The 21,515-nt window shown below is 49.8% G+C and overlaps 10 protein-coding genes across 10 annotated transcripts; 7 read left to right on the top strand and 3 right to left on the bottom strand.

The window, feature by feature from the left end:
• Positions 1–204: 204 nt before the first annotated feature.
• Positions 205–581, top strand: Pdw03_3637 (RTA-like protein; the record flags this gene model as incomplete). The annotated part of the gene is made up of 3 exons (XM_014676489.1): positions 205–281; positions 335–484; positions 539–581. The coding sequence occupies 3 exons, from the start codon at positions 205–207 to the stop codon at positions 579–581; spliced, it is 270 nt and encodes an 89-aa protein (XP_014531975.1).
• Positions 582–694: 113 nt separating this feature from the next.
• Pdw03_3636 (hemerythrin/HHE cation-binding motif) lies at positions 695–1,318 on the bottom strand (the record flags this gene model as incomplete). The annotated part of the gene is made up of 2 exons (XM_014676490.1): positions 695–1,039; positions 1,088–1,318. 2 exons carry the CDS (start codon positions 1,316–1,318, stop codon positions 695–697), a joined length of 576 nt encoding a protein of 191 aa, XP_014531976.1.
• Positions 1,319–1,817: 499 nt separating this feature from the next.
• On the top strand, positions 1,818–2,952 carry Pdw03_3635 (Uridine kinase; the record flags this gene model as incomplete). Its single annotated transcript, XM_066100549.1, has 5 exons — positions 1,818–1,832; positions 1,891–1,972; positions 2,124–2,184; positions 2,236–2,246; positions 2,312–2,952. 5 exons carry the CDS (start codon positions 1,818–1,820, stop codon positions 2,950–2,952), a joined length of 810 nt encoding a protein of 269 aa, XP_065955949.1.
• A 1,001-nt stretch (positions 2,953–3,953) lies between these two features.
• On the top strand, positions 3,954–5,595 carry Pdw03_3634 (Translation initiation factor eIF-2B subunit family protein; the record flags this gene model as incomplete). Its single annotated transcript, XM_014676493.1, has 2 exons — positions 3,954–4,072; positions 4,137–5,595. 2 exons carry the CDS (start codon positions 3,954–3,956, stop codon positions 5,593–5,595), a joined length of 1,578 nt encoding a protein of 525 aa, XP_014531979.1.
• A 164-nt stretch (positions 5,596–5,759) lies between these two features.
• On the top strand, positions 5,760–6,695 carry Pdw03_3633 (Proline iminopeptidase, putative; the record flags this gene model as incomplete). Its single annotated transcript, XM_014676494.1, has 1 exon — positions 5,760–6,695. The coding sequence occupies one exon, from the start codon at positions 5,760–5,762 to the stop codon at positions 6,693–6,695; it is 936 nt and encodes a 311-aa protein (XP_014531980.1).
• Positions 6,696–6,966: 271 nt separating this feature from the next.
• On the bottom strand, positions 6,967–9,898 carry Pdw03_3632 (Kinesin-like protein klpA; the record flags this gene model as incomplete). The annotated part of the gene is made up of 6 exons (XM_066100548.1): positions 6,967–7,143; positions 7,193–8,757; positions 8,813–8,944; positions 9,308–9,631; positions 9,683–9,815; positions 9,881–9,898. The coding sequence occupies 6 exons, from the start codon at positions 9,896–9,898 to the stop codon at positions 6,967–6,969; spliced, it is 2,349 nt and encodes a 782-aa protein (XP_065955948.1).
• A 635-nt stretch (positions 9,899–10,533) lies between these two features.
• Pdw03_3631 (Actin-binding protein, putative) lies at positions 10,534–12,787 on the top strand (the record flags this gene model as incomplete). Its single annotated transcript, XM_014676496.1, has 9 exons — positions 10,534–10,567; positions 10,617–10,645; positions 10,704–10,763; positions 10,832–10,974; positions 11,028–11,076; positions 11,129–11,232; positions 11,286–11,747; positions 11,801–12,548; positions 12,608–12,787. 9 exons carry the CDS (start codon positions 10,534–10,536, stop codon positions 12,785–12,787), a joined length of 1,809 nt encoding a protein of 602 aa, XP_014531982.1.
• Positions 12,788–13,833: 1,046 nt separating this feature from the next.
• Pdw03_3630 (E3 ubiquitin-protein ligase RBBP6) lies at positions 13,834–16,695 on the bottom strand (the record flags this gene model as incomplete). Its single annotated transcript, XM_066100547.1, has 6 exons — positions 13,834–14,833; positions 14,895–15,678; positions 15,735–15,978; positions 16,033–16,427; positions 16,490–16,599; positions 16,655–16,695. The coding sequence occupies 6 exons, from the start codon at positions 16,693–16,695 to the stop codon at positions 13,834–13,836; spliced, it is 2,574 nt and encodes an 857-aa protein (XP_065955947.1).
• A 978-nt stretch (positions 16,696–17,673) lies between these two features.
• On the top strand, positions 17,674–18,295 carry Pdw03_3629 (Histone-fold; the record flags this gene model as incomplete). Its single annotated transcript, XM_014676498.1, has 2 exons — positions 17,674–17,959; positions 18,039–18,295. The coding sequence occupies 2 exons, from the start codon at positions 17,674–17,676 to the stop codon at positions 18,293–18,295; spliced, it is 543 nt and encodes a 180-aa protein (XP_014531984.1).
• A 410-nt stretch (positions 18,296–18,705) lies between these two features.
• Positions 18,706–21,344, top strand: Pdw03_3628 (Retinoic acid induced 16-like protein; the record flags this gene model as incomplete). Its single annotated transcript, XM_014676499.1, has 5 exons — positions 18,706–18,714; positions 18,760–18,867; positions 18,918–19,600; positions 19,653–19,877; positions 19,928–21,344. The coding sequence occupies 5 exons, from the start codon at positions 18,706–18,708 to the stop codon at positions 21,342–21,344; spliced, it is 2,442 nt and encodes an 813-aa protein (XP_014531985.1).
• Between the last annotated feature and the right edge of the window lie 171 nt (positions 21,345–21,515).

Raw genomic sequence — 21,515 nt, 5'->3', positions numbered from 1 at the left:
CTAGTTAGAACTATGCGCTCGGGGGTTTCCTGGCGCTTTTAGCATGATCGTGATGGTGATGTGACGTTTTAACCGCGGGCTTCTCTACCGCTACCATTTCGCCTGCATATGTTTGGACAATCATTACCAGCGCTACCAAATCCATAGCCCCGATTATATCTGGGTGGGGGGAAATTCGAATCTCTGCAAACACCTAAATGCATCATGTCCAGCTTGGGGGAAGCTAAAGATGTTGACTTACCCATCGAAGACGAAGTGAGCGCGAGGCGTGGCTATACGGCGTGAGTTTGAATATTCTCATTTCCACCTTACAGTCGGTTTTAATACTGTGCAGTGCTCTTAGCAATCCTAAGGTATCGAAGAAGGACAAGCGCAATGCATTAGACCTTCTCAATGATGAGATTGGCGGAGATGCACCTCGACATTACCTTGACGAGGGTCCGGATCGGAGTAAAGACCCGAGTGATCTAGCTGGTGTGGAAAGGTGAGAGATACTCGGGGACGAGATCGAGTCAATGGCTAACAATAATCTATCTAGCGCTGAACGCGAATCATACTACACCCCTCAAGGCGAAAAATGACTAGGCAAAGAGACATTTCGATTGATTTGCACATTCTGTAGACTGCGAGTTGACTGCGTCATAGGGGCAAAAGAAATGAAATCTCCACTTCGCTGAAACGGTGTTCTTTCTATCTACTCAATGGGCGAGGTTAACAGGCTTTCCTCCTCCGGCCACTTTCGAAACAAATCCTGGAGATGATCTAGCGGGGCCGTGAGCAGGTCGGCTACAGTCTCGAAGCGTGGATTGTCCAGGTCATATGGATGCGAGCGAGAGGGCACGAACATCTTAGTACGGCTAAGAGATTTACCCAGCTGTTCGCTCTCATCGGAAGAAAGGGTCTCCTCCAATATAACCAGGTCGGTTGATTCTTCGTCTCGCATATGCTTGGCAAGGCCTTCCATCAGCATTGTAATTGTAGGGAGGAAGCGAGGGTCAGAACTGTTTAAATCCTGGAAGGCGTAGAGCATCTCTTTGAGCTATAACATATCAGCATCGCTATCTCTAACACAGTTGGGAAAACTTACTGCTGAATGCTCACGTCGATCATCATCAATCTTCTCCTTGCTGTCAGGTCGAAGCTTTTCCAGTGCGGGAAACACTACTAGCTCCTCGGCGACGGCGTGTCGTGCAAGTTCCCAGGTAAATTGATTTTGAAATCTCGTTTGTTCGTCTTCATCTTCGGAGTTGACGATGATATTGTAATAAGACTCGAGTCGTCGGTGATCATCTTTGATCGCCTCGCTTATCCGAACCATGTTGGCTTATTATGGACAAAAATTCGAAATTCATCTGAATTTTCGTTTCTGTTGTCTCACAGGTATTCGGGTTCACTGAAGTTATTATGACGTTTCCAGTCTCATGGAACGTGATTCCGAACTATACAACTCCGAATATCGAACATCGCCTGACACTGGAGATAATGTGATCAAGTCTGAAATTTGGTCTAGCAGAGAGTTCGAGAATATGCTAGTTCCCCTCAAACTCATGACTTGCAATCTACAGCTGCCTGAAATGATATCCAGTGTCCCAGGGTCGGGATTTGTTTACTTGCTGCAGGGGGGTGAGCATTTCTGCATTTCTATAGAAATGCGTTATTTAGCATATATTTCCTTGGAAACTTACTTGTCAGGATTTTGTTTTTTTTGGATCCCAGTCTCGTTTTACTCAAATCAAATGAGGGTCTTTTGAGGTTCATGGAGTCCCGGTGTAATGTCGGAGAATTGTGCTCGAAAGGATTTTGGCTTCAAAATCCACATGGTGCATCAACACGTCCAAGCTCCCCCCCCCCCACAATCCCCGCAACCCCTTTTTTATTGACTTGTCCCAGAAAAATGACCTCGAAGCTCCTATAGAAGAGGAATACCAAGTCGGCAAAAATATACAACAGCGGCACAACACTGAGAACCACGGTAATCGGAACGCTGTGACCCGACACCCGCTCCATCAACACATACATCACTTGGCCCTGCTCTTTAATCAGACCTTTTGATGAAGCTTTGGGTAGCTGCTGAATCTGCTATTTTCCTGAATGGTGCAGCATGATCCGTTGATTGTCACCAGCCGTAGTTGAGGCATCATTTTGCGTCACTGAAAGACTTAACCCACGTGTGATTGATTCAAGGTAAACCCCCCTCTAGGCCTCCATAGTGCCCTAACTAATATCGGCTGAAAGATGGAATCTGAGTACCGGAGACTGACAGAGGCTATCCACAACCACGCTGGCGCTCATCCCAAATCGCGCTTCCTAGTTGCCATCGCAGGCATCCCGGGTTCAGGGAAGACCACCACAGCCGAGGCGGTAGTGCAACAATTGAATCACAGCTCGACCTCTCGCGCTGCCCTGCTCTCGATGGATGGGTTTCATCTTTCTCGGGCAGCTTTGGATCAGCTACCCAACCCCAAAGATGCACACATCCGCCGTGGAGCTCCATGGACGTTCGACGTGAGCCGCTTTGTGGCTTTTATATCTCGGCTCCGCGCCTGGGCCGATGAGACGCCGCTAGCAGCTCCTTCTTCTGGAACCTGGTCGCTAGCGGATGTCATTAGCGCGCCGACCTTTGATCACGAATCGAAAGATCCCGTCGAGAACGGGATTTCCATCACGCCGGATGTAGAGATCATAATCATTGAGGGCAACTACCTGCTTCTTGATGATCCCGGATGGCGTGAAATTGTTGGGCTTGTCGACTATCGTGTCTTTGTAGACTCCGATCCGCTGGATGCTAGGAGCCGACTGGCTGAGCGCCACCTACGGGCAGGTATTGAGAAGACGTTAGCAGATGGATATCATCGGGTGGACAGTAATGACTTCTTGAATGCGATCTCCATTCGAGATAAACTGCTGACCCCGGACATGGTTGTGAAAAGCGTGACAGTAGATGATATGTGATGTGTATCTTGAGACTATCTGTGCTGTGCATGTGTATAGACAGGCGAGCTATTTGAAAACCTGAGCAAAAACCCATCCATTTTGTCGCTCATTATTCATCCACCGTCTGCTTGTGGAATACATCTATTTATGTTCGTCAGAGATTTCTGAAACCCCCCCCCCCCCAGGAAATCAGCATGCTGAACATACTCGGGATCTCCGGCAACCAATTTGCCCGAGACTTGCAGAAGAACTCCCCCTTTGGGAGTAATGCTTCCGGGTCGTCCAAGGATCCGACACAGATGTAGCGAAAATGCTCTTTGGCAGCATCCTGATTCCCGATTCATTTGTTAGGAACCCCCCGTACCTAATGCATAAAGTTAACATACTCCGTATTCCAGGATGAAGCTTCCGCAATTTTGACAAAATTCTCGATGAATCACCGCCCCAGATCCGTTATCCGCGACATGTTCTTTTGGTAACCCTTTGGTAAGATTGAATGTATCCTTTGGGACCTTGGCTGTCAGGCCATAATTAGTTCCAAACGCTTTCTGTTCAAAAATTGCAGCTTTAGTGAAATGTCATTTTCTGTTCAACTCAAAGTGTATACCTTGCAGTTACGACAATGGCAGAGAGATGCTCTCGCATCATCAATTGAAGCGAGCCTCAGCCTGTATTCAATACTCCGGCAAAGACATGATCCTGTTAAAGTGGGCATCTTGACGCACTGAATCACTTGATTTTTTGACCTTCGTAGAATATCCCAACGTTGACATCATTGGAACTTGAACGCGAATCAGCTCGTCAAGAACCTCAACTTGAAGAAGTTCAAGAAGTTCAAAAATTTCAAGAAAGAAATTTGACAAATTCCATATAAAATCTTTCAATGCCAATGAGTTCAGGCTATTTGCCAATGCGATGATGCGATGGTGACGGCGTTGCGGATATTCCCCGGGGCCGAAACTTTGAGCTTCATCTTTATCTTCTCCATCTCCAGGTCTTATACCGCTAACCATATCAAGATGACTCAGAGCGACCCCGAGCTCAAGCAGAGATCAGTGGTATCCTCTTTCGTCTGCTCAGATGCAGGAGAAACCATATTTGCTCTATTTCGACGAAGTGAAAAGGTCAGCACATATCAGTATGTACTTAAGAAACCCGCTTAAACATCAATCTGTCGCGCCCAGATTGACTGACTTCTCAAGGTACCACCTAGCTCCCATCTCAGGTAACATAGAGAACCATGAAAAGCCAGAGGCAGCAGCATGGCGTGAGTTGAAAGAGGAAACTACTCTCACTCAACGAGATGTTGACCTCTGGCGGAAGGGAAAACCACACAATTTCAGTGATCCTTCTGTCGGTCGGATGTGGACCATTTTCCCATTTCTATTCCGACTCAAAGAGTCTGGTGAAGGTGGTCGCGGGGAGAGAGGTATTCAAATCGACTGGGAGCATGACAGCTGGGACTGGTACAGTCCCGACACAATCAAAGATGATCTGAACTTTGGTGGCGTACCACATCTGAAAGAAAGCCTGTGGCGAGTGTGGTTCGAAGGCGACATGAACGAAACTGCTGGCAAGGCACTCACAGCAGGCCTGGGAGAATTGAAGGCAGATCATCAGAGTGGATCTCACGAGTTGACCTCGATTGCGCTGAGGATCTTCCGAGACGTTGTCGTGCAGATGGACGAGGACATCAACACGAAGTGGTGGGAAATTGTTCGCATGGCTGCATGGCATCTGTGGAAGAATGGGCGAGAAAGCATGGGGGCAGCCACCTTAAATGCATTGCTAGGATTACTCGCCGATATGGAAGAGATTGTACACGACACTCTCGACAGTAAGATCAAATGGGAACGCTTGTTGGCTTTGCTTGACTATCATCTGGACAAGCGCAAAGATATGCCCGCGCGTATCAAACGCTCCTTTATGACCTATCTCGAGTCTAACTTCCTGCCTATAACACGCTCAAGGCCTACACCCTCTATTGTGATCCTCACCCTGTCGGCGAGCTCTACTATCCGCGATAGCATCCTCGAGGCCTATGCATCTCTTCCAATACCTAATCTGGACATTAGGATCCTGGAATCTCGTCCACTTTTCGAAGGAGCCAAAATGGCATCTTCCATCCTCTCTGCCTTCCAGTCCCGATTTTCCTCGTCTTCCGATCGACATCTGAAACTAAACGTGTACACCGATGCATCTGCCGCTCTCGCCTCCAAGGAAGTGGATTTCGTGCTGCTTGGAGCAGACCGTCTCTCAGGCTCAGGCTCAGTGAGCAATAAAACTGGATCCTTGCCAGCTGTTCTAAGTGCCAGGTATGTTTGTCCTGCCGCCAAAGTTTTGGTTCTCAGTGAGCTGGAGAAAGTGGCCGAGCCTGGTGGCGGGAGCGATCATAGCCACGAAGAGAATGATCCTAAAGAGCTGCTAGACTGCTGGATAGACTGCGGCATTAAAGGAGTTAAAATCCTTACTGAGGGGATTGAGGCTGATCGAGAAGACACCTCTTACGCCGTCAAAGTTGAGAACATCTACTTCGAATGGGTTCCGGCTGAATTCATGGACGCCTATGTCTGTGAGATAGGGATTTTAGACGACGCTGCTATTCAAGAAAAGTCCCAGCAGGTAAAGCAGAATTTAGACAGATACTTTGGCCAACTCTAGCTAGAATCCTCATTCTCGACTCCAGCCTACTTCTTTATAACATGGTCGTGTTATTCCGAATGACGTCACAGTCCGAAACGGAATGAAATCCAATTTAGTTTCAACTTTGCGTTTGACCGAGCGTAATCCTTGGACATTGAGACTGCTTCTCGAACTCTTTCCAAATGTCAAAATTACTCTACCCAGGAATCCACACCTTCAGTGTTCCGGCAAAAAATTTGATGTTTGAATATGTCGTGCATCGTCCGTCCACCGAAAACGAAGATCTTCGCAATCTAGTTGTTGTTCAATGTCCCGGCTGGGGCTTAGGATCTCAATATCTTCAAAAAGGACTGCAGGCATTATGGAGACCGGAAGACCACTTCAGAACCGCAACTAATATCGGATATGCTGTCATCTTCTTCCATTCTCGTGGAACGGATGGGTCATCCCGACCACTGGCATCCCAAATGAGTAGCATGCCGGATCTTGCGTCCGACTTGGAGGATTTCCGCCAGCACCTGCATGTGGAACGATATCCGGTTTTAATGGGCCACTCAAATGGCGGAGCTATTGCGCTAGGGTACGCAGAGATGTATCCCAGTCGTGTTAGCAAGCTTGTTCTCCTCGATCACCAGCTAGTGGGATTTCAAGATAAGAGATTTCTACAGCTTGAAGCGACGCGCATAGATCCTCGATACCAGGATGCTTGGGACTGTGTGCAGGATCGACAGACTGGATCCGACGAGGAATTTACAGAGTCGGTGCGAAACATGTGGCCCTTGTACTTCTTTGATCCGCAGCAGTACGTTCCGGAGCTACTGCATGATATTGGAGATCGCGAGTTGTCGCTTTGGTGCTACCAAGCCCAGGGGCGATGTGACAGAGAATTGGGGGAACCAATGCAAATGGTGGAGAGGCTTGGTGATGTACAGGCAGAAACACTCATCATCTTCGGCCGCGAAGATATGATCTGCGGAATAGGGATTGCGGAACGGACAGCAACTGATATCCAAAATGCCCGAGTAATTACCTATGGCGAATGTGGGCATTTCCCTTGGATTGAGAAAAAGGGACAGACCATATTGGATATCCGTAAATTCATCGAGAAAGGAGGCTAGCACATCTCTCGCAACATAAATCAAACGGATTAAAACCGATGAGAACCTGATTCTGTGCAGATTAAACCAAATATGTCATTTTCCATACAGTAAATCACACGCTAAGGCAGGAGACGATTATCTCCAAAGGCCATGCCAAAGAAAAAAAAAAAAAACTTCAAAAGCCCGACCAAGACACCAAGGGTAGAGGACAGGATCGTTAAAAGACCCCTACTCCCATAAAGAAAACCAACAGAATATATTCAAGAACGGAAAAGAGGTATCATCATAATCAGACGTCACGAACACGCGCCTGTCGCTTTGCGGTGCCAATGTGGGTGTTATGTACTTTGGTGGCGAATTTTAAGCTGGTCAAGGTCTCCGACATGTGTGCCAAGAGCGGGCTGACCATAACGAACATGAGTGTCTTGGAGTTTCCACCCAAGGAGAATTGGAGAAGGTAAGTGAGCTGAAAATGAGTTAGTATCTAGCAAAGAAATCGGCGTAAAGGAACATACCTTGCTGTTCCGGTACGGAATGTGACCCCCATCTTTGCCTTGGCCGAGAGCTGAAATCACATCGCCCAGAGAACTGAGACTACGGTTAATGTTTTGAGTCTCTTTCAGACGCTCGCCAGTTGCCCCACTGTGGCTCAGACGCTCGCTTCCTGCCAAGTCGACGAGGTTTAGCGTGCCTTCGCTGCGTTCGCCAGTGATGTGGTTTTGACCGATAAGTTTGAGAATGAAGACAGAGTGAGACCGCGAGGAGCGCTCGTTAGCTTTGGTCGCTGCGACCGAGCGGTTGGCATCCGCATTCTTGAGAATAGACTCAACCATCTCGGGGGAGTCCAGGTTGACAGTTGTAATGTCGGTGATGGTAGTCTTGCCACGCTGCATGTCATGGCGAATCTCATGCTTCTTCTTATCCAATTCATCCGGGTTGCCTAAGAGATCATTGAGGTTTTCGTTGTAGACCTCGACAAAGTTGCCGGCCATTGAGTACCGCCAACCCTTCTCTTCTAGACCTTGCGCGGTCTCATAAATTTGGTGAACAGCGCGAGGGATCATACCGTCGGCAGATGACATTGTGTGCGTCTTGCCACTACCAGTTTGGCCATAACAGAATATGCAAACATTGTAGCCATCCAGGGCGCTCTGAACAAGCTGGCTAATCTCATCAAAGACCTCGGCGTTCTGGGTGGATGGATTGAACACACGATCAAACGAAAAAGTATTGTTCTTCCGGTTAACTGTTCCAAGGCTGCTCTTCTCTTCAGGCCCAAGAATATTAATCTCCTTTCCGTCGTCGTTCTCATCAGGATACTGCATGAGAGTGAGATCGGAGGCAGGTTCACTATTGAGCGAGGGGCGAACTCTGCAAAACACGCGGATGTTGCCTTTGAGCTCTTGCACTTGATTGTGAAGTTTGCGTCGCAGTGTCTCTTCCCTGCGCAGCTTCTCCTTTGTTGCCTCTGTCTCGGCAAACGCATCCATCATCTGCTGGTTGCACCGCTCAAATGATTTAGACTGTTCCTCCCGTCCACTTTCTAGGAACTCAATGCGTGCCTTAAGAGCACGGATTGATGACTCTAGGGTGACGCTGTTGCAGCTTGTAGCATCGAGGTTAAGTTTGAGTTCGTGGACAGTTCTTCGTTCGCGATCGAGTTCCGCCTTCAGGACCTGTAGCCCATCGTGCAATGTTGTAATTTCCCGGTCCCTCCTTTCCAATTCAATTTGTGACTTCTGGGTATCAAGTGCAGATTGGGAGGTCAGCTTGCCGAGCGCGCTTAGTTGTGCTGCTTTCTCGTCTTCGAGATCACGATCAAATCGTCGTTTCAGGTCGCGAACTTCCTCTTGATGTCGGTCAGTGATTGTGGCGACTTCTTTCCTGCATTGTTGTTGGAGAGAATCCAATTCAATGCGCTGACGTTGGTAAAGATCGTCCATGGCGATTTCGTGCTCTCGCTTGTCCTCTTTACGAGCCTGCTCTGCCGTACGTAACTGGTTTCGCAGCGAGTCTAGTTCCACACGCTGGGTAATGTTGAGTTCTTTCAACTCATCCCGAGAGGCTTCGAGCTCGTTGACTAGATGAAAAGATTAGATTCGTCTCACTATAGCCCTTGATCCGACTAAACCTACCCCTTGACTTGTACAAATCAACCGTCTCCTTGAGACCAGAGCTTGCTTGACCTTGTTGATTTACCTGGGCCATGAAAGTTTGCATCAATCCCTCTATGCTCTTTTCGCGAGAGGCTTGATCCCATTCCGGGCCTGTGATATTGTCAAAACTTCTGATCGAAGAACCTTTGGTCAAAAATGCGGGGTGTGAGGGTTTCTTGACAGAACGCCGTTGGTAATGTGATAGGGTTTGGGGGGGTGCAGTGAAAAAAGAAGAGGACGAGGAGGACTGCACACATCCGGGTGACTTTGGGAAGGAAATTTCTCGAAATGGGGTACTGGGCAACACGGGGACAGTTACTAGGTTGGAGGGATTTGGAAAAGAGACAGGTTTCTCGGACTCAGAGAGCGCTGTCAATTCACCAAACCCATCCCAACCATCATCCATTACGGGGGATGTGGGTCCAACGGGGCAAGAAGGGATTCGACTGGGAGACAAGGGAAATTGTGGCATACCCTTTCGCTTTCCTAGCACGCTGGGTGAGACGTCTTCCATATGGGTATCCAACGCACTCGCAGCGCGTGGAATCGATGCACCGATGGGTTTGCGGCCGTTGAAGGACGATTGATGCCGGGACATTGCCGATGCTGGACGCGCGCCAGGGCCGATAGTTGAGGAGAAGGAGCCGTTGGTTGTGCGAGATGCAGGTACGGTCGGCCGGGAGATAGTTGAAGATGAGTATGAGTTTCCTCGGCTATGCGCCTTGCTCGTTGAATTAGGTGGTCGGGTGACAGGTCCAGGTCTCCTTGTTTCCGGGTTTGAGGTTTTCGGACAGGTTGCTTCCGGCGCAGTCAGTTCATGTTGCGCCAACGGTTCAGTGTCTTCCATACGCGAGATGTTCATGGCCTTGTTTGCGATTGTACCTGGCGCCATGATGCCGGAGCGCGAGTTGGTTGTTGCAGAGGTGGCCTCACGTAGGCCGGCCTGTGGTAGGCGCGTCCGAGTAGACGACCTGGTCCTGGGCTGAAGATGGTCAGTTGTACGCCCATAACCTCCGATGTAACTGAGACCTAAAGTGGGGTATTTACTCTGTTTTCACCCTCCATGTTGGGATTCGTTGACCGCCAGGTTACCGGCGAATAGAGTATCCGGGCGAGAAGGAGGAGCTCACGTCCAGCCACTGTCTGTGTTGGCCGCTAGGACTTAACGTTAGCGAGTTGAGATGGAACCAGCAGGTAGAGGACATGCCAATAAATGGTCTAGGCAGTGACCTTGGAAGCATGGGCGTCAAATGAGCGCAAATTGGTTTCTGGAGGGACGAGATGCAAAGTAAACAAAGATTGTTGACTCAAGCAGGTGTACGAAGCTAATCCAGATCCGGCAATGGCATCAACTGGGCTGTATTCGTATTACCATAAAACAGTATTGTATCACAACACGTGATCCATCCTAGATCAAGGATGAAAGGCTGTAAGGTTCAATATGAAAGAAGAACAATCTGAAGATCAGAGAGTACAATGTCATATAACACTTCCTCCTGTTCTCCATTGACTCCTTTCAAAGTCGTTCCTAAATTAGTTGACAATTCGTGGGGCGCCTTTACCTCCACTCGGATTCCCGAAACAGCGGCGGCCCCAGTAGCCCCGTTGCTTGAGCTTCTCCAACGTCTCTTTCACTTACTCCTTTTTCCTTGCTCTACTTTTTTGTTTGCTCAACTTTTTCATTTGAATACTTGGTAATCATGTCCGGGCGTTTTGTTCGTTCCTCTAAATATCGTGAGTTCCTTCTTTAATCTAAATTGCGCCTCCCCGCTGACCGTTACAGGCCACGTCTTTGGGCGATCGACGAGAAAGGTAAAGGCTACCCCTCCTATACCCCCCCCCCCCGATCTCCCTATTCTGACTTTTGCAGGATCAATGTTTCGACAACCTTCGAGTCTCCCGAAACGCTTGGGATACCAACCTTCTTAAGGTGTGTGTTTTTCCTTCCGCAACACCCCTGACGTTTCACTGGCGAACCCGGTCTTACGGTGCATATAGGTCAACCCAAAACATATTGCGGTCAATTGGGAAGCAGGTGGTGGCGGAGCTTTTGCGATTATTCCTCTTGAGGAACGGGGCAAGCTCCCTGAGCGCATCCCATTGTGCCGAGGTCACACAGCCGTCGTTTTGGACACCGACTGGTAAGGAACTTGAGCACACAACGCCCGCGCTGCAACCCACTGAACCCCTACAGGAACCCCTTCAATGATGACCTGATTGCCTCAGGATCCGATGATGGCAAGGTATAGTGCGACAAAAACAACAGCTATTGTCGCTGCGACTGATCGATTCCAGGTTTTCCTCTGGCGGGTTCCGGAGAACTTCACCGTTCGACCTGAGGTCGACGCCGACGACATCAAGGATCTCGCGCCTATTGGCAAATTGAGTGGTCATCCTAAGTACAAGTCTTTGGCCAACCCCATTATCACCTCATGCTTACCCCTCCCTGCAGGAAGATTGGCCACGTGCTCTTCAACCCCGCGGCAGAAAACGTGCTGGCCACGGCCTCGGGCGACTATACCGTGAAGATCTGGGATATTGAAGCCGGCGCACCGAAACTCACGCTGAATATTGGTGATATTGTACAGTCCCAGTCGTGGAGTGCCAACGGCTCTTTGTTGGTCACTACCTCGCGTGACAAGAAGCTCCGCATCTGGGATGTGCGACAGGAACGTCCGGCTCACGAGACGAATGGCCATACTGGTGCCAAGAACAGCCGTGCTGTATGGCTGGGAGAGCGCGATCGCATTGCGACTACCGGTTTCTCCAAGATGAGCGACCGCCAGCTGGCGCTCTGGGATATCCGTGCCGTCCGGGAACCCATCGACGGTTTCAAGACCTTGGATTCCATTTCTGGCGTTTGCATGCCTTTCTGGGATGATGGAACTAACATGCTGTACTTGGCTGGACGAGGGTGAGTGCCTATGATTGAACCCTTGCGCGTTCGCAATTTCTGATAACCAGCAGTGACGGCAACATCCGATACTTTGAGCTTGAGAACGACAAGTTCGAGTTCCTTTCTGAGCACAAGTCTGCCGACCCCCAGCGAGGAGTTGCTTTCATGCCTAAGCGTGGCGTGAACATGCATGAGAACGAAGTCGCTCGCGCCTACAAGACCGTCAGTGACCAATACATCGAACCCGTCTCATTCATCGTGCCCCGCCGGTCCGAGAACTTCCAGGACGACATCTACCCGCCCGCGACTGGATTGGCCGCCGCCATGTCTTCGTCCGAATGGCTGGGTGGCAAGGAGGCACTTCCTCCAAAGATCTCCATGGCCAGCCTATTTGATGGCGAGGGCATCAAGGAGGTGTCAGGAGTGGAGGAAAAGCTGACTGGCTCTATGGATGCTCCTGCGCCCAAGCCTGCCGAGGCACTTAAAGCCGCTGAGACCCCCAAGACCCCTGGGCCTGCTTCCTCAAAGATTGCCGCCGAGATTGTTTCTGAACCTACTCCTGTCGCGCGCCCGGCCCCATCGATGAAGGAACAAGGTGCTTCAATGGCCGCCATGGTGAACAAGTTTGCCGATGGTGAAGATGAGACTACCGTCTCTGACGACGACGACGACTCCAGCTTTGAGGAAGTTTCCAAGTCGCTTGAGCGTCCTAGTCGCCCTGTCGCTGCCGAGTCTGCTTCGCCCCGCGTCAGCAGCCCGTTGAGGCCCAAGGAAGCCGAGACAAAGCAAACTGAGACAAAGCCGGAATCTACCTTAGTCGTAAGTTTCCCACCCTCCAATACCCTTTGTCAGATTGTATCAGCTGCTAATTTTCCTAGTCTTCTACTGTTCTATCACACGCTAGCGAGACCCCTTCGCCCGCCACTTTCATCCATAAGAACGACATTGAAGAGATTAAGAAGTTGATTGTTGAACAGACAAAGACGATTGCATCTCAGGCACAGCAAATGCAAACACTTACTGCCGAGATTGAGGCGTTGAAGAGCAAGCTGAACTAAACAATTGGGTCCTAATTTCAGTCTCTGGGAGACTGCTAGGTTGGTCAAATATTATCTAGGTACATTCATTGTTGGGAGACCATGCTCCGGATTGGAATCATACGGTGTTTGACGTATATGAGGCGGTGCAGTGTGTGGATAGGTTTTTTTTTGTTTCTTTTTAGCGGGATTGTCAATACATTTGCCCATTAAAATCCAAAATACGGATACTATGTTCATTTCATGGCGAGAGGACAGGTCGGTTTTGACCATAAGCTACTCGCCCACGGCGGCGCATGAACCATCAAAACACGCCGAGCAAAAAGACTCACTGACAAGGAAAGACACTGTACTCAATTGAATACAACAAGATGCCATCAATAGAACAATGTGTTTGCAACGAACATATGGTAATCATACAGGTGGCTTGCTACATCACACATACGATCAACATCTGGCATAGTTAGTTGAAACAGGATGTGTCCTCGCAAGCTCCATACAAGCAAGTAGATATTGGAATTAAATATATCAATACTCGAGTAACCTTTGGCTCAAATCTGGATTTAAACACATCTCCATAGCTGTGAGAAATCCTTCACCTGCCATCCTCGCTCCTCAATGGTGGCCTTTGTGGCATGGGACAAATCACTGGCGATAAGTCGATAGTGTATTCAAGGACTGCGTTGTTCGATGTGCTGGTGCCGCCAACCAATCGTACTCGGTTCGATTCAAATTTGATGATTTGAGAGTGAGCCACCCATCACACCTCGATATATAATGACCAGACTATGTTGGCGACTATTGTCAAGTTTCGTTTTTTTTTTTCTCTATTAAGCAAGGGATTGTCGCTGCGAGAAATAGGGTAAGAACAGAATTTTCATTCTCATCACTTGAAGTTCCGTCTCTATCCACAAGGAGTCATTTCAGATAGCCTACACAAATCCCATATCTACTGTTGAGCAGGCTCAGCTCAAGGAAAATAACAACATGCAAAAAAAGTGGAAAAGCAACCCTTTACGCCGTGTCCCATGATTTTGTACGGAAAGGAAAGAAACCAAACTCCAAGCTCAGAGTTCATCTTCATACTTGTAGTTGATGCGACGGCCCGCCACCACACGGTCCTGCCGGCCATCACGGCGGCGGCCAGACTTGGCCTTTTCACGGTGCTGCTGCTCACGCTCGAGGCGCTCCTTATTGCGTGCTTCACGCTCGAGGGTGTAAGGATCTTTATCGGGCTCGGCCCTTTTTGTTGAGTCTCCATTTGTGTCCCTGCTACGGTCTTCATCCCCACGTTTCACACGACGGGCTTGGGGATGGTCGACGCCGGTGACAGACGGGGATCGATCGCGGCGAGAACGCTTGCGATCGCGGTCACGATCACGACCACGATCTCGCTCCCTTGGTCGATCGCGGTCGCGCTCTGAAGTCCTATCTTTGTCGCGGTCGCTATCACGGCGACGTTCGCGATCGGAATCCCGGTCTCTGCCACGACGGTCGCGGTCTCGGTCACGATCTCGGCGTCGGAGATCTCGGTCTTGTTCTCGTGATCTGTCGTCTTCGCGCCGACTTCCTCTATCCTTGGTGGAGTGATAGGTGCTGCTGATTTGGCTTGCTAGATCGCGTGACTCTGGGGCTTCGGAGGACGCTTTGGTCCTGCCATTTGATCCCTCTTTCTCTGCAGTCTTTTCTAGACGACCAGAGGGACGGAAATCGCCGTTTCGACTGGAGCTGCGGCTACGGCTGCGGTGACGACGGGTGCGTTGTGACCGGTGGTTAGTTCTTCGATCTCGCTCCCGATCACTGTCGTGATGTCGGCGTCGCGAGGACGGACGAGAGGAAGTGTGGGATGGAGAACGAGATTGACGGGCGTTGGATTGTAGCTCATCAACCCGATCTAGGCGTTTAGTTTCTGCACCATGCCGACTGACACGGTCATCTTCAGTACCATTAACAGATGGCGAACGGGGACGAGAAACTGGATTCTGCGTGGGAGATTGAGATCGAGACTGCCCACGTTGAGACGGAGCGTTGGATGCGGCCCTTGGGCGATTGTCCTCAGTGGGTTCACTAATGGCTGTTAGATTGAGATTGCGAAGAGAAAAACAACGACAAAAGAGGAAGATCTCACCAAGAGATACTGGCTCGACCCTGAATCTGGAAGCCACGTTGTCGCAACACACTGGTGTTGGGTAGCCCCTGCCTCATGGCACGTGGAGCAGCTGGGGCGCCTTCAACGCCTGGCCCGCGTTCTTGTCCATATCGGCTATACCTGTATTGGCCATAACCATTACTCATTTGACCGTACCCAGGTCCGGTTGGTACAGAATTATCAAGACTGTCAATTGTGGGAATTCCTTGGGGTTGGTCTGTGGTCCCTGTTGGGATATCATCTGGATTACCCGGCACATCGGGTCCAGTTTCACCTGATTCTGGAGCAATCTCAATTGTTTGGACATTACCTTGAGCATCCATTTGAGTACCGGTGAGACCATTAGCAATGCTTTGGTTCTGGTTGGGGTAGCCTGAGTTGGAACCCTGGCGGAAATGACCTTGCATGGGTCCAAAGCCACCTCGACCAGAGCCATGAAACTGGCCACGGCCGCGACCTCGATACCCACCACGACCATAACCGCCATAGTAGCCGGACTGATAGTCTGAATGAGAAGGGTAAGCAGACATATTAGACCCGCCAAATGCTCCTCCATAAGGAGGACCCGTGCCATTTGCGAAAGCATTTGGATTGAATTTATTTTGGCCGCCTTGCCACATATTGTTGTTCTGTTGGGATGCGTCCCATCCTAACGATCCATACATGCCCCCGTTGTAATTCATCCCAGTATTCATGCCCATGCCAGTCATGTTCATTCCGTACATCCCCTGACTTGCCATCGGGTCCATCCCCATGGGCATGCCTGTGGAGATAGATTAGCGAGGTCAAAAAGGAAAAGTGTGGTAATAGTAAACTTACCCATCGTGTTCGGGTAATTGAACATGCCGGCCATGAAAGGATTCATACCGATTCCGTTCCAGCCCATCGCGGGGAAGTTTCCGGCCATGTTTGAGGTCATCGAGGTGGTAACAGAATCCCCAGGAGTCCCCTCGGGAGGGGGAACAGGTTCTCCATTTAGTGGAGTTTCGTTGACTGCAGCATCTTCAGTCGTAGACTCAAGGGCCGCTTCGGTGCCGTTGAGTTGATCACCAGTTGCCTCGGGCTACACAAAAAGGTCAGTTTGTAAAACTCGAGATTGATAGCAGTAGAACATTACCTGAGCTAGCTGATTTACCGAATCTGGGACACTTCGCTGTGGAATGCTTTCTCCAGCTGTTTCCGGGGCTGGTGTGTCTGGTCCAGGCTCTTGAGGCTTTGATTCTGTATGTTCTGTGGGGTGCGGCGAGACTGGTGCCTTGATATACACAGCGGCCACTGACTTAGCTCCATTTTGATCAGGAGTAATATCCTCGGCAGGTATGTTTTTGTCTGCGGGCGTGACATTGGATGGCGTTAAAGGCGCCACAGATTGACGGTCCTTTTCCCGCTTCTTCTCTTTGGTGCGCAGGAAAGCCTTGAGAGTGGTCCGCAGAGCCTTGTTTGGTTTGCAGAGATCCGGAGAGACGGGGGTATGTGTGCAGACGGGACATGTGTCGGAGAGGGAAGCTTGGCCTAAAACAGAGATCCGATTAGCTACTGTTTGCGACAGGTAAGAAATATTGGTTCCGACATACAGGTCTCACAGATAGACTGGTCGCAGCAGGGGAGACGAAATGCATTTACCGCCAGCTTATTGCAGATGGCGCATCGTAGCTTGAACGGGATCTCCTCTTGGACCAGGGTACTGCAGAATCATTAGCATCATGACGAATTTTGATTAGCATGCAAGTACTCCGTACCTGGCAATGTCCATGAGACCGGACACATCCGCCACCGCCATGGCTGGAGATGGCTGGAGATTTTAGATGACCCTGATTAGACAGAGAGCTTCAGTGACATGGCTTTGATGTCCGGCAAGAAGTGTAGAGGTTGATGCTTGAAATTGGTCGGAAAAACTATTTCGCCGAAGTTACATGTCAGAGCGAAGTAAGAGACAACGGGTACTAAGAGATGACGTGGAGCATTCAAACAAGGTGCATTGTATATGTTGTAGATATGATGAGACCCTCAGATTAGATCAAGTTATTTCGGGCGTTCACAGAAGAACAGCGATACTCTGATGGTTTCATCTGTTTCAACTCGGCGTTTTGGGATTTATCGTCATCGGGTATTTGGAATTCTACGGATGCCCAAGGGGTAAGAAAGGAGAGGTCACCTACGATGTACGAACAATGTAATATGTTGAGAAGTTGAGTATGTTTGACAAAGAGCAGACAGGGGAGAAGATCAGCTAAATCAGGGAGTCATCTTGAAAATAGAAAGATTTGAAAATCAAAAGTTGAAAAAGTGAAGAGTGAGATGTAACAAAGAGGAGAAGATCAAGAGGGCCAAAAATGTTGATTTTCGTCCCAAAAAAACAGACCAAAACAGACCAAAACAGGCCAAAACAGGCCAAAACAGTAAATTCCGGTAAAGACATTCAAAAAAAAAAAAAAAAAACCACAACGGAATTTAAAAAGGACAGCGGCACCCGAGTCGGATCGTTGGATTCTCCTCTCCAGGGAGCTTGGACCACCTGCGTTTTCGCGATTCCACTATAATTTCTTTTTAATTTTTTTAATTTTTCTTTTTGACCATGACAGAGGACAAATATCGGCCTCGCTCTCCTGATCTATCTTTTCCTCCTCAACAACACACGCTTGCGAGTCCAATTACATCCTGCCCATCGCCTTTTTTAAACTCGTACCAACCGTATCAACGCCCAAATCCAAGTCGCGTGTCTCAGCAGTACGTTCCGCCACATCAGCCAGACTCGGACATGGCCCGTCGTTCAAGTCGTCTTGCTCAGTCCGATCACGCCCCCACCCCCGAACCTATGCCTGAAGCAATTCAACCCATGCCCGAAGTTTTCCAACCAATCCCAGAGCCGATCGCAATGGCGCCAGTCCCCGCCGTTGCGCCGGAGATGGAGGAAGAGATTCCACCGGCGCCTCCAACTGCGGGGATTGAAGTAAAGACCAAGTTTCCGGTGGCGCGCATCAAGCGCATCATGCAGGCCGATGAGGATGTTGGCAAGGTTGCTCAAGTGACGCCAATTGCTGTGTGTAAGTACACCCTTTGCGCCTCTTTTCGCGCGTACTCCCTATGCTTTACAAGAGATACTGACTAGATACTTTCTTGCAGCCAAGGCTCTTGAGCTCTTCATGATCTCTCTCGTCACCAAGGCGGCACAAGAAGCAAAAGATCGCAACTCAAAGCGCGTCACAGCTTCGCATCTCAAACAGGCCGTCGCCAAGGATGAAGTGCTTGACTTTCTGGCCGACATAATCGCTAAGGTCCCTGACCAACCCGCTAGCCGGAAACACGAAGACGACGGGAGCGATCAAAATGAGGGCCGCCGTAAGCGTGGCGGGCGGCGACCAAAGGATGAGAGTGATTGAGGCTGACCCATAAATGATTTGATGACGGCTACATGGGGATCGGTACTAGGCGCATGAATCCATGGAGGGGTTTCGTTTTTTATTTTAGGCGTTTAAATAGTGGGAAGGCAAATCTTGGAGCGCATTATCTGTGAATATATTGGGGTTTTTTGGGCTCGAATGACTTGAGCCCCCATCCGCGCACAGTCTTTTTATCTAATAAACAGGACTTGGATTGGCATATTTCTTTACTGGGACTTGAATGTGCATGACTGTAACTGTACAAATCACGAATGTGTATGTAGCATAGATGTAAGCTTGGAAGTTGATGGTCTGTAGCTGTTAACGGCGATCCGCGCGATAAACATCGTCTCCACTCATCCTCGACCACTCGTCACCTTCACTCTGTGAGATCATGCTGCTTTCACAGAATGGACTTTGTACGTGCCCTTCACTTCTCTATGAATCTTTACTGATAGAACTAGTGGTCTCGTCTTATCGGCGGCTCGCGCGCGGTGCCCAAAAAATCCTCTAAGGCCACCTCGCCCACGGAACGGCTGACTGCCTTTAAACGTGCCTGCAATGCCCTCCAGGTACCAACCATGTCCGCTTCCAGAAGGCTACCAACTAAACCAATTAATAGCAAATATGGCGCTCAACAAACAATCCATCTGGCGAACAATCGGTTACGCACACGCGAATGTACGTTGAACGACTCAACTCGATTCTAAGCGAGGAAGCCCGCGGGCCCGCACCACATCCCTGTGTCGCCTATGCAGCATCTTCCCAGGTCTTTGTGACAGTGACGAAGCTCGCCCTCTCCTTCCACGATGAAGGAGTCGTCCGATCAGCCACGGTATTCTTCGACACGCTGATCGATGCGGAGGTGGATGGGGTTGTAGACAACCGATTGTTCGCCCGCGCGATGGTGGATCTTGTCCGCCGTGCCGAGAAGACATCGGATGAGATCGAGGGCCGACTGGTTGAACTGCTATTTGGTATTGCCAACAACATTCGTCTGCAGCCTGATATCTTGCCTGCGTGGTTTGTGCCTCGGGTATCACCTGTCGCCCAGGACAACGACTCCCAAGCCCTGAGTGGGACGGAGTTTGCAGGGGCGACGCGGAAGGACGAGTTTCCTCTGTTCTATCTGCTAGTGGACTATGTTCACCACGAAGGACGTGCTGGCGACTTTGCTCGAACGGGGTTGCTCTACCTCATTGAAACCGCATCTCGGTCCAAAAACTTGGAGAAATGGTTGATCGAGAGCGACCTAGCTACGCTCATGGCCACTGGACTGGGCGCACTTTACAGCCAGCTGGGACAGTATGTTTTGTTCTTTGATTATTGTGGGACACTGTATACTAATCGAACAAAGTTTGTCGTTTGCTTCCACCGCCGAGGACGATAATCTCCCCCACATTGTTGTTTTATCTGATCATGCCAAAGAAGAGACCGCTTTGCAGCCAACACTCGGTCAAACCATGGATGCTTTTATGTCCTATCTGTTGTTTTGGCAGGATACAATCGACCATTGCAAATCTGCCGAAGTGAACGACACCTTACTAGACCATTTCCAGGTGCTGTTTTTAGAGCAACTTTTGTGAGTATGCACTCGTCCCTCTGCAATAGACTCACCGCTGACTTCTAAAGGTATCCCTCTTTGTTAGAATCATCAGATGTAGCTGGTGGCTCGACGGCAGCAGTGCTGACCTACATGTGCCGCATTCTTGAGTCAATCGATCAAGGTGAATTGGTTCATCGAATTCTACATTTCTTGCTAGCATCTTCCCCTCAACCCGAGGAGCAAATGGACATGTCTGCAAGCCGACGGAAGTCCCTCGATGTGCTAGCTGCTTTGGCCTCTGAAGCGGCTCAACCATCTCCGTCACTGTTCAATCTTCGTGACCTGGCCTTACTGGGACTTCATTCATCAAACTCCCAGACGGTGTTAGCTACGCTACGCCTTTTAAATACTGTGCTTCAGAGACACCATCTGTTTGCACGAGCGCTGATCCACACCATTCCTACACAGCCTGCAAATCAGCGCCCCGTTGGCGCTTTGAATGCCGAGCTAGAGCAACTTTTGGTCATGGGAACGTCCCTCGTCGAAGATCCTACGCTGAATGAGTCGTATGACAACTATGTTGCAGATGCGACATGTGTGCTTGAATCCCGCCTATGTCTGCCCGTTTCTTCAATGGAGGAAGACGAGGTGACGCTACCGTTACCATTGCAACTCCAGCAAGACGATCCCATAGTGCAGGCTCTTTTCGTGTGCCTTGAATCTTTCTTTACCAACAGCGTCATTGTCAATCTAGCATTAACAGGTGTGTTTATGAGCCTGGCATCCTCACATCTCTTCTCCTTGGACGGGTGGGTGTTGGTTGATCCCAACCATTACGAGGCCCCGTCCTCGGACAAAAGCGACAACGGATTTGACTACGTTCGTCGGGCCTACCAAGCACCAAATTGGCCCGCAACAGCTGCTCCGACATTGATTTTAGCTCTCCAACAACTCGTGGACCAGGCTCAACAATGGCAACGAGAACTCCCCGATTTTAATGTACTGGTAGCTGCCCGACGAGAACTCTTGCACCAGGACGATCGTCCACAGACGCCGGTCCGATCACGAGAGCCCTCGGAGCATCCAACATCCTCAACAAATCGCTCGCACCCGTCGAACCCGGGTTCACCGGATGCCTCTACCCTAGCTTCCCGTGGCCGGTCTTCGTACTCGGTCAATTCGGCGCCCATATTTTCCAGTCGGGACCGGGATGGGTCTTCTGTTCCTTCTGAATCGCGCGGATCCTCCAACGCCCGAGCCGTGGCCGCTGAGGCTCTCCGACAGCGCCTTGCCACGCCGTTTCCGCCTACTCCCGCGGATCCGCAATCTCCGTCTACCGAAGATGGAGCCTCGGGCTCAGAAGATACCAAGGATGCCCCAGTCGCAACTCTCGGTCATGTACTGACTAATGTGGTGATTCTTTATGAATTTATCCTAGAGCTGTCGGCAGTAGTACAAGTTCGGGGAAGCTTATTTGAAGAGGCAGGATATGACTGTAATTAAGAAAGGGGTGGTTTTTTTTTTGCACAAGTAGGGGTATATATGGTATCAGTACAGTGGAGGAGTAGTCCGTATTCTCTGAACAATCTATCAAAAACATGCTAAGAATTTGATATGCAAAGCAATGAATAAGAATAGCACAAGTGGACACCCACTAGCAACCCACTAACCCCT

Source organism: Penicillium digitatum, chromosome 1 (assembly GCF_016767815.1).
Source record: "Penicillium digitatum chromosome 1, complete sequence".
Classification (NCBI taxonomy): domain Eukaryota; kingdom Fungi; phylum Ascomycota; class Eurotiomycetes; order Eurotiales; family Aspergillaceae; genus Penicillium; species Penicillium digitatum.
This window is presented reverse-complemented; position numbering and strand designations above follow the sequence as displayed.